The sequence below is a fragment of the Moschus berezovskii genome, chromosome 6 (assembly GCF_049115385.1).
Source record: "Moschus berezovskii isolate FMDL1 chromosome 6, NW_MosBer_1.0, whole genome shotgun sequence".
Lineage (NCBI taxonomy): Eukaryota > Metazoa > Chordata > Mammalia > Artiodactyla > Moschidae > Moschus > Moschus berezovskii.
Window position 1 is genome coordinate 80,463,042 of NC_142465.1, and position 15,097 is coordinate 80,478,138.

Sequence of the window (15,097 nt, forward strand, 5' to 3'; positions counted from 1 at the left end):
TTGTGGGATCTCACATCCCTACCACTCACAGACCCTGGGACCCTGGACAATACGCTTCACCTTGGGGACCTCAGTTTCTCATCTGTAAAATGAGGAATATCATAACTATTTCACTTAACGTTTGTGAACATCGGAGATCAATGGACTGTTTAACGATGTATTCAAGTATTACAGTAACACTTTTTTAATGTAAAACTCTATCAAATGGGACCTGTAGATGTTGAATGGACACATAGGTCAGCCAGGATGGGAAGCCAGGATGCAAAGGCAGGCCATCTAAATGCAGAATGCAGGTTCTCAACCACCTTGGCAGATGGACAGGTGGTGAAGGCATGGAGGAAAGAACGGATGGTGGATGACGGGTGGAGGCCGGGAGGGTGAGCCAGTCACTGGATGGAGTCAAAAGGCTGCCTGTGAGGCTTTTCCAGCTGAAGTCCAGCCTCCCCCCACTTACCCCCACTACCCTCCAAAAGGGGCTGGACTAGGGTGAGACACATTGAGGCAGTCATCTCTGGTTCAGAATCTAAAGGGAAGCCAAAGTCACTAATCAAGATAAATTAACCTTTAGGTGATAGCTTTGGAAATCAGTGCCAAAAAGTAATGGTGAACAAAATATCAAAATAATGTTAATTTTTTACCATTTAAATAAAGATCAACTCTCACCCAGCAGTTGTTTGCCCTCGTCTGCCTCCCTTGGTCCCGGCCTTACCTACCACCCTAGTACCCCTCTACCCCTCACCCAGCACCCCCAAGACATCATTTCACTACCACCCCCATCCCCACCCTGAGCCAGCATGAAGAGTCAGGGAGGGAAGTGATGGAGAATGAAAGAGAAGGCAGGTTGGGGGCAGCGCTGCCGCGCTATTCCCAGCACCCAGCCCTGACCCCCACACAGACCCCTCAGAGGAGCTTCTGGCTATGGCTTCTCTGAGTGGTATCCCCTCAGCCACCACAGGGTGGAGCCCGTGGGCCGGTTTTGGTCTCAGAGGAAAAGGGAAGGGAAGAGGGTGGTCAGAACCTCCTGGGTCCCCCATGGCTGGGTGTTGGCTGCTTTTTGTGGATTCTTTCATGAAATTCCTCACACCTTCCCTCGTGGGAGGTTCTGACATGATCCCAGGTTTTAGAGAAAAGGAAAAAGGGGCCCAGGAAGGGAAAGTGGGCCATAGCTGGTTGGGGACCTGGCCGTGTCTGCCAGGCTCCAACCACTTACTGGGAGCCCAGAGCACTTGAGCCTCGAAGAGGGCACTCTGGGTTGGTCTTGGGTGGGCAAAAGGGCCCATTCTGTAGAGCTGTAGACTGAGGCTGATGTGACTAAGGCTTTTAGCTCCTGTCACACAGCCAAGGGTGACGGAGGAAGCAGGGGAAGCTTGACTGTCTGGCATCATCCCATGCCTTCCACCCCCTGCCCAGAGTGACCCCCAGCCGTGAGGCCCCCTGTCCTGGCCTGCAGACCCGGGTCTAGAGAGAAAGTTCTAGCAGGTGGGAGTCAGAAGTCTTTGTCTGTCCCGACTCAGTGATGACTTAAGCCAATTCACATGCTCCATCTGTCCCAGGACCATCTCAGGGCCCTGTGGGCCTGGGGTCATGTGAAGAAACCAGATGGGGCCTTCTCGCAGCACTCCCAACAGCCTGGTGACCCGAACAGCAGAGTCTGAGGGGCATCCAAGGCAATCGGACAGGAGATAAAGAATAAAAAGCCCCACCACCATTTTTTCCTCTATAACCATAAGGATCCTTTGAGCAGAACATTCTGGGATTTCAGGATTGCAGGTCCATTGCCATCACAAGCTGATCTGTATCACCATCTCTGGACATAAGTCCTATGGCCCAGCCTGGTCTAGGGGCCTGGCTTCCTGATGACTGAAGGTTCTGGTTTCCAGAGCTGCCATGATCATATGGGGATGACCAACCTCAGAGTGAAATAATGGCTCTCATTTCATCCCAGGGCCCCTGTGGGAGCATTACCATCTCTGAAACTATGGTTAGCAGATGGAGAAGGGTTGCCGGCTGGCCACCTGCCTTTTGGTTAGAAGGGACTTTACAGTTGTAAAACGTAGAAGGTCAGGGATCAAAAAGTCCTGAGAACTGATTTGGTCAAAACTTGACACCCACCCCAGCCATTTATTCATTCAACAAATACTTAGCATCACCATGTCCCTCAGGCTAATGAGTTAAAACCAGCCCCTTAGAGTTTATGATCCAGCAATGAAAACAAATATTCCTGTCCTGAAGGCAAAAGGGAGCCAACTAAAGTTTCTTAGGCAGAAGAGTGACGTGACCAGATCTATGTCTTAGAAAAATCAGTCTGAGTACTATGAGGGCGAAGGGTCAGGGTAAAGGTGGGGCAAGGCTTGAGGTCAAAAGACTACTCGGCCTGTCACAAGAGGAAGGACAATGGTGGCCCGAATAGGGAGGTGGCAGCGAGGAGGAAAGTCTCCTGAATAGGGAGTCTGTGGCTCTGAGAGTCATTTCAGACACCAGGCTCTAGGGAACACTGATTGTCCAGGCAGGGAGGAGGGAAGAGAAGGGGTCAAAATTGACACTTGGGATCCCACCTGAGTGATTTAGGGGTGGGTGGGAGCAGGGGAGCAGTGTTGCCCTTTGCTGAGCTGGAAAACAAGCAGGGAGCCAGTTTTGAGACCCACTGAGCTGAGAAAGCACCCAAATGGAGCTGTCAGGTAGGAAACTGGAAATGTAGGTCAGGAGTCAGAACACTGGATGGAATGTCGGTGTGGGGGTGCAGGCCTTGAATGATAAAGAAAAGGTTGCTAGCATCCTACACAGCACTGTGTCCATGTCTGCAGGGCCCAATGTGCTGATTGGCGTGAGGAGGAGTGGCAGGTGTTGTTTTCCAAAGATGGCGCCACCAATATCCCCCATCCACCTATCCTCTCCCAATGTGACCCTGTGACTGTAGTGGGAATGACGCTGACAGACTTCCAAGGCCAGCTCATGAAAGGTGACTATTTCCACCTGGCTCTTCCATAGGCCATGCACCTTGGCTCCCAAAGCTACTGGCTACCCTGGAACTGCCATGTTGGAGGGGCCATATGGAGAGGCCACCGAGAGCAAGAAAGAGATGCCAAGGAGTTCTAGATGTTCAAGCCCACAGACCTGTCACCAAACATGCAAGACAGAGAGTTGTCACATATCCCAGGACCTGTCTTGGGCTGTCCCAGTTGATACCAACTGGAGTTGAGACCAGCTGTCCCCATTGAGCCCTGCCTACATCACAGATGTGTGAGCAAAACCAACATCATTTAGATCCACCAGGAAGTTTTGGAGTGATTTGTTACACAGCAGAGCAGATCGGCACTTCATAAATATGTATGAATAGGCACTTCAGGACACGTGGAGAGAGAGAGTCTCCAGAGGAGACAGAGATGGTCAGGAGGTCAGAAGGAATCAGGGAATGTGAGTGATGCCCAAGGATACACAGCAGGCTGGTGGCCAGAACTTTAAGTTTGCTCTCCCCTGACCACTACACTTGGGTTTTACCTGAGATTTTTATTCCATCTTCTTCCCTTTCTTTCATATTCAGAATTTGCATCTCCCAGACTCTTTTCCATGTATACAAACATCTAGGAATATGAAAGTAGAATGTCAGGTTCAGGAGAAAAGAAGAAGGCAAATATGGCAAATGATGCTAAAATTGAGCTTCAGATTTGCCTGAGTTTCCTGGCAGCTGGAGTAAAAAGGGAAACAGGGCAAGTTACTCAGTTCTCCTTACTGGAAAGGCGGAAACAGGCGAGTTCCCCGGTGAGTTGCATTTTCCTAACACCCTGCTAGAAGAAAGCCCTGTGTCCTCTTGATGTAAGGACCACTGAGTGACATCACGCCTTCAACAGCAAACGCAGAAGTGGTTTCCTTATTTCCTGTAATAACCACTTTGCTAAAAGCTGAGTCCAGAGCTCTGAAGCCCAGAATACATTCTGACATCATTTCAGAGAGGAGGACAACGTCTCCCTTACTGAGGTCTCGAGCATCTGAGCATATGCTGATTTTTTTAATTTATTTTTTTATTTTTGGCTATGCTGGGTCTTCATTGCTGCCCGAAGGATTTCTCTAGCTGCAGCAAGCAGAGGCTACTCTCCAGGTGTGGTGTGCGGGCTTCTCATTGAGGTGAATTCTCTTGCTGGAGAGCACAGGCTCCAGAGCTCGGCTCAGTAGATGTGGTGCACAGGCTTATTTCCTCCATGGCATGTGGGATCTCCCCAGACTAGAGATTTCCGAAAAGGGGACTGGGGGGCCCTCGAGGACATGTGTAAACTGAATGCTTTATTAAAGCTCTATAATGAAACTTTTGAGCAAAAAATGAGACTGTGGTAGACAAAGGCTGACTCAGATTTACACACTGAAGTACTGGGTTTCCATCTTTTGAAGACTGACAGAAACTTATTTTGGAGGAACGGCCTCCAAAATAAGTAGAACTGATATCCCAGGGAGATGACCCAACCTCAACCAGAGTAATCCAAAAGTCATAACCAAACTCTGGGCCGAATCCCTGCCTGCTGGGGGCGACCAGGGGGTGAGGTGGGAGTGAGGTATCTCTGAGCCAGTTTGCTAGTCTACAGAGCAGGAAGCTGAGGGGCCTGGGGGACTCCTCTGGCCTCTCCCTCAGCTGCCCTCCACTCCGGTACATCCTCTCCTCCTTCCTGGGATCCTCTCCAGTCACAAACACCCTGGATCCCTAGCCTGGCTCAAGTGAAGTCACTCCCTTCTTTACAGAGCCCTCCTCCACCCACCAGCAGACCCTACTCTCACTCCTTCCTCTACAGAAACCCTTCACTGCCTCCACGTCCTCAGCTCCCCTGCCTGCTGCCCTTGCCCGGCCACTTCCCACTCCAGCCACCCAGCCTCAATGCAATGGACACTCAGAGACCTTTGACTCTGCCCCCTGACTCTTCTGGGGACACCCTCATCTCAGGTCTCTGACCACACCCAGGTTTCCTTCTGTCTTTCCTCTTCCATCCCCATGGTGACCTCTCCCTACAAGGCCACACAGGCCAACACCTTGTTTCCTACTAACAGCCCCTCCTGGTTGGGAGAGCCCACTGACTACCTAGATGCTGCAGACACCAGGGGCTCTTTTTACCAGGATCCCTGGCATCCAGGTGTGAGCATGGGTCTGCCCTGGCCACACAGGATGAACAGAGCCCTGGTGGGCACAGTCAAGTAAATATGAGATGCCTGGAGCTGCTGCAGCCATCTAGTGACCACGAGGGAGGACACAGGGATACATGGCCTCTGGCTTGTCTCAGACCTCAGCCCCATCCCACCCCACGATGCAGCCACCCAGGCCCACAGGAGACCTTCTTCTTCTTCCCTGTCCCCACTTCAGTGAACTTGGGAGGAAGGCGGCATCTGGGTCACCTTCTGCATGTGGGTTGGTTTGTGCATGTGTGTGTTCCTGTGCCCAGTAGAAACTTCTGTTCCTAAACTACTGCAGCCCAAAATGAGAAATCAGAGAAAATTATGAAGGATTGGAAAGGGGAAGTGGGAGTCAGGGAACCGCTGAGTGGAGGGCAGAGGCCTGGGAAGAGGAAGAGATGCAGAGGAGGCGCAGAACTCAGGTAAAACCAGATCCAGGCCTGGGTCATCCCAAGTCCCACCCTCCATTTCACCTCAAGCCTCCAAGCCTTGGCTTGTGCTGTTTCTTCAACACCCTTCCTTCAGCTTCTCTGAAGCACAGACTCCTGCTTGAACTTCCAGAGGATTCTTTCCTTCCTTGTACACGTACCAAGACTCCAGACCAGCATCCCTGCTCTGTGAAGCCCTCTCTGAGTGGTGTGGCAGTGATTGGTCCACGGATGGGCACGTGACCTAGGCCTAGCCAATCAAAGTCATTCCCTGAGAATCTTTTTAGGTATGTCCTCTTTCTGAAGTCAAAGGTGACTTGATATGAACCTGGAGCTTTCTGTGGCCAAATTGGCTGCCCCATGGAGAAAACCCATGAGGCAGAAACAGCCAAGACAGACAGAGAATGAGGGAAAGACACAGAGAGAACAAGGATATTTCAAATTTCTGGCCCAAAGCCAATCCCATCCCTGACTCTCCAGGAACTGAGTCAGTATATTCCATTTGAATCCAGACTGAGTTATTCTTACTTACAAACAAAGAATGCTTGAATTCTGCATTATCATCACTCTTTTTAATGACTCACACTGACCCATCATCTGGGCACAAAATAATTTATTAAGCGTTTAGTCCCTGATTTGCATTTTGACTCATCCCCAATCCCCTGATTATCAGTGATACTGGGAGGAGCCTCTGTGAGTTCGCTCACCCATTTCCACATATGTGCGGTTACCTCACTAGAGCCAGTTTCTAGATGTGACCTTGAATATGAAAATGTGCTTCACTGCCCATACACCTATCCATCTAACCCTGTCTTTGGCTGAGCCATGGGCCCTCCCACAAGTCTAGGTTCCTCTGTCCCTCTGTCCTACAGGCTCCCAGGAAGTCTTGTGGTCAAACCCAGATGAGGAGTGACAGGTCTGGTGGAAATCAGGCTTGTTTGGTGAGTCCATGGACTTCGAGAGCCTTGCTTGCTCCTCAGGTCTCACAGGGCAGCCCCCAAATGCAGGACTGCCCCACCCACCAGACCAATGCTATCTCCAGCTACGAGTCAGGAGAAAAATGAGAAATCAGAGAAAATTGTGAAGGGGAGGGACTTCAGAGATGATTCATCCCAGATACTCACCCTACCCACTGCATCCCACCCAGCCCAGCTGACTTAACCACATGCCCCATGAAGGCCAAGATTTTTGTCTGTCGTGTGCCAGTGCCAAAAACAGCACACAACACATAGCAAGTCTTTGATAAACACCAACTGAATGAGTGGACAAATGGATGGATGGATGGATGGGTGGGAAGATGGGTGGGTGGGCGGAGGGATGGATGGGTGGATGGATGGGTGGCTGGGTGGCTGGGTGGATGGGAGGAGGGATGGATGGGTGGGTGGCTGGCTGGCTGGGTGGGTGGGTGGATGGGAGGATGGATGGATGGGTGGCTGGTTGGGTGGGTGGGTGGATGGATGGATGGGTGGGAAAATGGGTGGGTGGGTGGGTGGAGGGATGGATGGGTGGGTGGTGGATGGATAGATGGGTGGGTGGATGGATGGATGGATGGATGGGTGGATGGATGGGTGGATGGATGGGTGGATGGGTGGCAGAGTGGATAGGAGGATGGATGGATGGGTGGATGGATGGGTGGCTGGGTGGCTGGGTGGATGGGAGGATGGATGGATGGGTGGCTGGCTGGGTGGGTGGGTGAGTGGATGGATGGATGGGTGGGAAAATGGGTGGGTGGGTGGAGGGATGGATGGGTGGATGGTGGATGGATGGGTGGATGGATGGATGGGTGGGTGGAGGGATGGATGGGTGGATGGTGGATGGATAGATGGGTAGGTGGATGATTGGATGGATGGGTGGATGGATGGGTGGCTGGGTGGCAGGGTGGATAGGAGAATGGATGGATGGGTGGATGGATGGATGGATGGGGGGCTGGGGGGCTGGGTGGGTGGATGGATGGATGGGTGGGTGGAGGGATGGATGGGTGGATGATTGGATGGATGGGTGGCTGAGTGGGTGGATGGATGGATGGGTGGCTGGGTGGGTGGGTGGGTGGATGGATGGATGGGTGGATGGGTAGGTGGGTGGGTGGATGGGTGGCTGGGTGGGTGGGTGGATGGATGGGTGGGTGGCTGGGTGGGTGGGTGGATGGATGAATAGATATGTGGATGGATGGATGGGTGGGAAGATGGATGGGTGGGTCGAGGGATGGATGGATAGCTGGGTGGGTGGGTGGATGGATGGATGGATGGATGGGTGGATGGATGGATGGGTGGATGGGTGGTTGGGTGGGTGGATGAGTGGATGGTTGAATGGATATATGGATGGATGAATGGAGGGTGGGTAGATGGGGGCATAGGTGGATGGATGCATTGGGTGGGTGGGTGGCTGGATGCATGGGTGGTTGGATGGTGCATCAGTGGGAGGATGGAACACTCTAACTGCAACATTAAAGGGTTTCAAGGGCGGGTTCAGCCCCTTCCTCAGTCTAAGTGCCCTCCCTCTTCAGGTCTCAGTTACCTTATATGTAAAATGAGGTCATTGAATTAAACTAATCCTGGGTGTTCATTGGAAGGACTTATGCTAAAGCTGAAACTCCAATACTTTGGCCACCTCATGCGATGAGTTGACTCACTGCAAAAGACTCTGATGCTGGGAGGGATTGGGGGAGGGAGGAGACGGGAATGACAGAGAATGAGATGGCTGGATGGCATCACTGACTCGATGGACATGAGTTTGAGTGAACTCCTGGAGTTGGTGATGGACAGGGAGGCCTGGTATGCTGTGATTCATGGGGTCGCAAAGAGTCGGACACGACTGAGTGACTGAAATGAACTGAATTGAACTGTGTTCAGATGAGGAATTCTGAGTGTTGTGGCAAACAAAGGTGTTATCCACGTAGTTTTGCTACAATTTGATTCAAGTGCTTTTTGTCTCTCCCCTAAGGTGTGGGTAGACTGCTGAATTTCTTTCTAAATGTTCAAAATGATGCTTGCATAAATTCAGAGTGGCAGTGAAGTCACCAAAGGGCTTGAATCTTAGTTTTGCCTCTCCCTGGCTGTGTGACCTTGGACAATTGACTTAACCTCTCTGAACTCAGTTTCCCCCTGTATAAAATAGGAATTGCAACACACTTCATTGAGTTGTAAAAAGCATTAAATGAGATGATATGCACTTGGCACTTCACCTGGCAGGTAGTGAGCCTCCAGAAGTGGTTGTGGTGTTGTCTGGGGATCGTCGTGTGTTGTCCCGTAACCAACTATGAACCTTCACCTAGTGTACACGAAGGAAACAGAGACTTCTAACATCAGGTCAGAAGGAACTTCAGGAACAGCCCTTTAAGGGCAGCCCTTCTCATCTTCACTCTTCTTCCTAATCTCAAATTCAAGCACAGAGATCATGCAGTCACTTTGGACCATGAGGAAACCTCGAGGACAGAAGCAGTAAGTTAGAAGGAGCCTGCATCACTGATCACCAGGCTTCCCTGAGGGTAGTCCTGTATTGCATACCTCGGGCTTCTTTCTCGTGAGAGATATATACCTCTAGTTTCTTTAAATCGTTGTTATTTGGGTTTTCTGTTTCATGTAAAAAACTTAGTCTTATCTGTCCCCATTTTGCAGATGACTAAAAACAAGGCTCAAAACAAGGGAGACGTTCACACAACCGGCAGATGTTGAGTAGGGATTTGAATCCAGGTCTCCATAGCTCCCCTACTATTGATGCTACCAAACCCTTTGCCACTCATCGTAAGAGTACCTGAGATGCAGAGACGTGGGTTCAGTCCCTGTGTCAGGAAGATCCCTGGAGTAGGAAATGGCACCCCACTCCAGAATTCTAGCCTGGGAAATCCCAGGGACTGAGGAGCCTGAGAGTCAGACCTGACTGAGCGACTAAGCACACACTCCACCGTTTCCCCTTTTGTAGCCATGTTTGTTTTCTGTCTATGAGTCTTCTTCTGTTTTGTAAATGAGTCCATTTGTAGCAACTTTTTTAGATTCCACATATAAGTGATTGCATATGACATTATGCAATGTCTTTCTCTGCCTTATTCCACTTAGTATGATAATCTCTAGGTCCATCCATGTTGCTATAAATGGCATTATTTCATTATTTTTTATGGCTGAGTAATATTCCTGTGTGTGTGTGTGTGTGTGTGACATCTTTATCCATTCATCTGTTGATGAACACTTGGGTTGCTTCGCTGTCTTAACTACTGCAATAATACAAGCAGGTCTTTTAAAGGATAACATTTCAGATCCATTGTTAACACTTTTCTGCACAGAGAACAGTACCTTTCTCCCCATTTCTCTTTTTGAAGTGACTCAGGAAATTTTTTTTGTGCCTGAAGCCCAGATTTGTTGAGAAAGTTCTAGTTTACCATGAATATAAATTCAATAAGTTTCCTAAGAGACAACCTTGAGTTAGGCAAGAACCAGTGGGCAAGGGGTGGTGGAATGGGGGCGGGTTTGAGTTCTAGACCAGTAGTGAATAGGCCCAGCCACTGGTCCTGAGCTGGCCACTCACTCAAATTCCAACTTGGTCAAGCATCTCCCAGAAAGGAGCCCCAGTTTTCTCTTTTCCACATGTCTCCATCCTCAACTGGCCACCCAGGGTAGCTGGGCCACAAGGTTTCTTAAAACCTTGCCTCGAAAATCATTTCACATCACTTTTGCCACATCCTAGTGGTTGAAGAAAGACAGCCCAGACTAGATTCAGGGGGAAGAGAAGCAAACACTACTTCTTAATGGGAAGAAGGGCAGTGTCACAGTGCAAAGGGGTGTGGAGACAGCCAGTGGTGGAAACCTTAGCCAGCTTTTGCGTCAACCAGGCCATCTCACTGTGTGCCCTTCCCTCATCCATCCATCCATCCATCCATTCGTTCGTTGTATCCATGACCACCCACTAGGCTCCCAGCATTTCCCCGACATGGAATAGAGGGGAGCTTGTCTTCATGGACCCTCAAGACTGATGGGGAAACAGATAAGCAAGCCAGCATGTGTCACAAAGTTACGAGGAATGAGTGTTTACAGATCTTTATTTACACCATACTTTTGTCTGATAAAGGATTGAGGCAGCCTGCCCAAAAAGGCACAAGCAATAAAATTATGCATTTTAACCCCTAAAGAAAACTGAAACCAAAAGGAGAAAGAAGATAGTGTTTACTGAATAGCCAAGCACCTCACACATATTCTCTCCCTCCATCTTTTTCACAAGCTTGAGGAGAGGATTATATAGTTAAATAAACTGAGGTTCATGGCAGATAAATGACTCACTCAAGTTCACACGGGTCCTGAATGGCAGGGCTGAGTCTCACTGCTGAGTCTGGCCTCAATGTCTGTGTGTGACAACAGAGCAGCTATAACAGAGCTTCGGATTTGATGGAGCTTCCCAGCAGCCTGGGGGAAAAGGGAAACTGAACATACTGCCCAGTGGATAACTAGAAGAGAAAAATCTAGGTATTTCACTGAGGGGAAGCAAAGCCCTACTTAGTATTGAATTCATTTTTCTTTGCTCAAGGAAGAGTTGGTGAAAGAGAGTTTATGGGGTGGAATTGATGGGGCTCAGCCTGGACCGTCTAAGTTGGATGATCCTTTAAAAAAAAAAAATTATGTATGTATTTGGCTGTGCTAGGTCTTAGTTGCTCACTGCAGAATCTTTAGTGCAGCATGTGGGATCTAGTTCCCTGGTCAGGGATTGAACCCGGGCCCCCTGCATTGGGACTGTGGAATCTTAGCCACTGAATGGCCCCTAAGTTTGTAGGCAAGGAGGTTCTCTCCTCCAGTCGTCATCTTCGTCTGTGTGTGTGTGTTTCTCTGTGTCACTGTCTTTCTCTTTTTACCCACCCTCTCATCCCTCTTTCTGTCTCCTTTGCCTCTATTCCTCCCTTGCCTACACTCGAAAGGCAAAGAACCCCCACCACTCAAACTGCTGGTTTTAGGAAGTGCTGCTAGGTCAAGAGCCTGCGCACCAGACCCCAGCAAGACAGGACTTCCTCCCCAGGCTGGGCGGGGCGGGCAGACGGGGAGGGTCCTGGTGTGTCTGAGGTGACACATCCCTGCCTGAGCAGCCCGAGTGGCAGCGGGCTCAGCGGGCTGCAGGAGTGCAGGCCACTCTCCCCCGGGGGCTTCAGAATGGACTTGTGCCACCCAGGTAAGCACCTGGGCCGACCTGTCTGGGCCTCCCTTTCCTCTTCTGTAGAATGGGGGTGATAGTGCCTGCCTCACAGGAAGCAGCATGTATAAATAGATATAACACAGCTGGGAGGGACATGCAGAAGCAGGCGACAGACGTTGATGAGCTCAGGCTAGGCACCAAGCTGTGTTGCAGGTACTGGGAGTCCAGCTAACCAAGCAGGCATGGCCCCTGCCCTGATGAGCTTACACTCCAGGGAAGGAGACAGACAGTAAATATATGAATGTGCTGTCAGGTGATGACAAGCAGGATGAAGAACAGTAAAGTGAGAGAAGGAAGACGGGAGAGGGTGGCCAAGAAGGCCTCAGGAGGAGGCACTGTTTGAGCAGAGACTTGCAGCAGGGAAGGGAGTGATCCATGTGGGTTTCTGGGGAAAGAACATTCCAGGCAAAGGAATCGTCAGTGCAAAGGCCCTGAGGTGGGACTGAGAAAGGTGGTGTGTGTTGAAGATGATGATGTTGGTGAGGATGATAACTGTCTGGGTGACATAATAGCCCTGCAGCTCGTTTGGCCTCTGGTGGGCAATGATGGCCTTTGGGGAGGCTGAGGACACCAGCTTTGCCAGTGGAGGGACCGGCAGGGATGAGCAGCAGGGGCTGTGGCTGAGAGTCTGCCTGGCAAGCAGTCAAGGAGGCTGAGCAGCTGGTATGAGAGCAGGACCAGGCTGTGTTGTGTTGTGCTTCTGTGACGCACAAAGGACTGGGACTAAGCCTCTGTGTCCTGCATCTCAGAATGTTCCAGCATGGCCTGGAACTCCAGAAGACACAGGCTGCTTGGAGCTGTCCAGTTCCCCAGGTCCAGATGACATGAACCCTATTAGCAACAGAACTCTCTCTTCAAACAAAACCTAAGACAGAGCATTCTGACCCCGCCCACTGGGCCTCCCCTTGACCCAAGGATTCTGGGGAACACAGTTAGAGAACCACTGATCTGCTTCAATAGCCCTCATTTACTTGTGTGCTCAATCGCTGAGTCGTGTCTGACTCTTTTGTGACCCCATGGACTGTAGCCCGCCAGGCTCCTCTCTGTCCAGGGGATTTTCCCAGGCAAGAATACTGGAGTGGGCTGTCATGTCCTCCTCCAGGTGATCTTCCCAGTCCAGGGATTGAACCCACGTCTCCTGAGTCTCCTGGGAAGCCCTCATTTACAAATGGAACAAAATGAGGGACACAGTCTTGCTGAGACAGGATGACTCCACACCTCCCAGCTGCCTGCTCAGCACTCTCACCTCAACCCCTGTGCGTCTCCTGGGGGATTTGGGGACCAGGTGGCTAGTGGACTGTATGACCTCAGTGAACACATCTTAGTGGCAACTAGGGGGCCCAGAGGAGCCCCAGCAGGAGCAGTGCCAGGCTCAAGGTCACTGAGCAGATGCGAGGGTGGCAGGAGACCGTGAAGTAATTCCCGCCCCCCAACTACATGTCTTTGCACCATTATTCTTGGGATCATCAGATACACAAATCTGAGGATGGTTTGTCCCCACCATGCAAGGAGGTTGTCCTCAGAAGACTGAAGCTCACAGAGGTGAACTGGAGGACAGGATGGAATTGCCCAAAGTCAGGCAGCCAATGAGTGGCAGAATAGGGACAAGATCTGAGAGGAGCGAGAGCCCCAGTTTAGCCTGGGCTGTGGGGGAGGGGCAGGAGGGGCGGGGCCTCCCAGGGAGGCCCAGAGGTTAAGTCTCTGCTTCAGGCTGGTCCTGGGAGGACAGGGATCCAGCGGAGTCACTGCAGCCCGTCTCTTGGGAGATCTGAGGATTCCATTGATCAGTTCACCTATTCATTCATTCATACCATAAGCAGTCCTCTGGTGTGCAGGTCCTGGGCTGTGCGATGCTGGAGACAGCAATGACCAGGCCACAAGCCCAGCCCTGAGGGAGCTGCTGGTCTGGGATGTGGGGGAGGGGAAGAAAAATCCTGCAGGACGGTGACCCAGGGCAGATGTGCAGAGGGGCACAGACCTGCAGCCTGGGAGGGAGACACTTTCTGCCCAGGGCAAGGGAGATCTGGGGGGACTTCCTGGAGGAAATGAAGGGAAGGAAGGTCATTTCTCTGCTACCCAGACTGGGTCTTTATTGGAGCTCCTTCGCAGCCTGGTGACTTTCCCTCTCTGAGCTCAGGTTTGTCATCTCTAAGTGGGCACCGCCACCCCAGCCTCACCTAGGGAAGCGACCTGGTTCAGATCCCACCTCTGCACCAACCTGCCAGCGGTCACGATGGGCCTCTTCCTTCTGTGGGTTTCAGTTTCCCCACTCGTACAATGGACGGGGTGGTGGCGAAGGGGCTGCCTCCCCACCTCCAGCTGTGGGTGTCTGATACCCGCAGGTCCCCTCCCCCGGGTCTGCTGAAACGCTGAGCGGTCCGGGCAACAAAGCCCCGGTGTGACCAAAGGCAGCCGTGGGGCTGGTGCAGCAAGAATGAAGGTTAAAAATAGAGGCAGCTGGGCCGGGGGAGGAAGCCACACGCTGCGATGGGCCCACAGGGCCTCGGGGGCTGGGGTGAGTGTAGCTCTGCTGGCCGCCCCCTACCCGAGATCCCCTTGCTGGATTCTGAGGAGCCTCTGCCTTCAAGGCCCCCGGATCTCAGCCCCTCCTGCCCTAGAAAGGGGAAGCGGGTCCAGCTGTCCTGGAAGTGGGGCTATGAGCAGATTTCTAAAAATATGCTGGGAAAGAGGAAGGACAAAGGGGAAGTAGAGAGGAGCTGGGGAGCTGGCTGGGGCGGCACCTGGGCACACTCAGCCAGCCTGGGCCTGGGGTGCGAGAGGCGGGGCGGGGGCTGGGGGGGACACCCCAGCTTGGTGAGGGGGAGTCGTTGGAGAGGGCGGCCTTCCAGAGGTGTGGATTTACAGCCCAGTGAGGAGTAAACAGATCTCGTGGCAGTGGCAGTTGTTACTAATATTTTAATATTCTTGTGTTTTTTACGTTATTATCACTATTTTTATTATTATTAAAAATCCATCTCCCACGAGCCGCACCAGTGCCTGAAACCTCATCATCACCTGAATTGGAATCAGCAGCGACCCCTGTCAGGCTGTGGCCTCGTCACCCTCTCTGAACCTCAGTGTTCTCAACTCTGAAATGGGCAGAAATCCCCACTTTTAAGCAAATAGGTGAAGGGCCGGAAGGCCCCTGTCCACCGCGTGAGGAGAGCAGCAGGTTCGGGGCGGTCAGCACTGTTTCGGGGTTGGAGGGGGGTTAGATGTACTTGGCCAGCTGCCAGCTTTTGGGGTCAGGACCTGACAGAAGGGGACAGTGGTCTGAGAGGGTTCAGGAACACACCTGCCAAACCATGAAAGGAGCTACGTGAATAAAAAGGCAGGACTTCCTGGAGGTC

The 15,097-nt window shown here is 51.6% G+C and overlaps 1 protein-coding gene across 8 annotated transcripts in view; it reads left to right on the forward strand.

Moving 5' to 3' along the window:
* The first annotated feature begins 11,603 nt into the window (after positions 1-11,603).
* CYTH4 (cytohesin 4) overlaps positions 11,604-15,097 on the forward strand; it is a 31,346-nt gene continuing 27,852 nt past the window's right edge. For 4 of the 8 annotated variants that reach the window (XM_055395505.2, XM_088837210.1, XM_088837211.1 and 1 more), the window contains exon 1: positions 11,604-11,723. Coding sequence is in view for 2 of the 8 variants with exons in the window: in XM_055395498.2 (XP_055251473.1) it covers positions 11,705-11,723 (19 nt within the window). In the remaining 6 variants the exon portion in view is untranslated. The remainder of the gene's footprint in view (positions 11,724-15,097) is intronic. The other 4 variants (XM_055395498.2, XM_055395504.2, XM_055395508.2 and 1 more) reach the window with 3 other exon arrangements.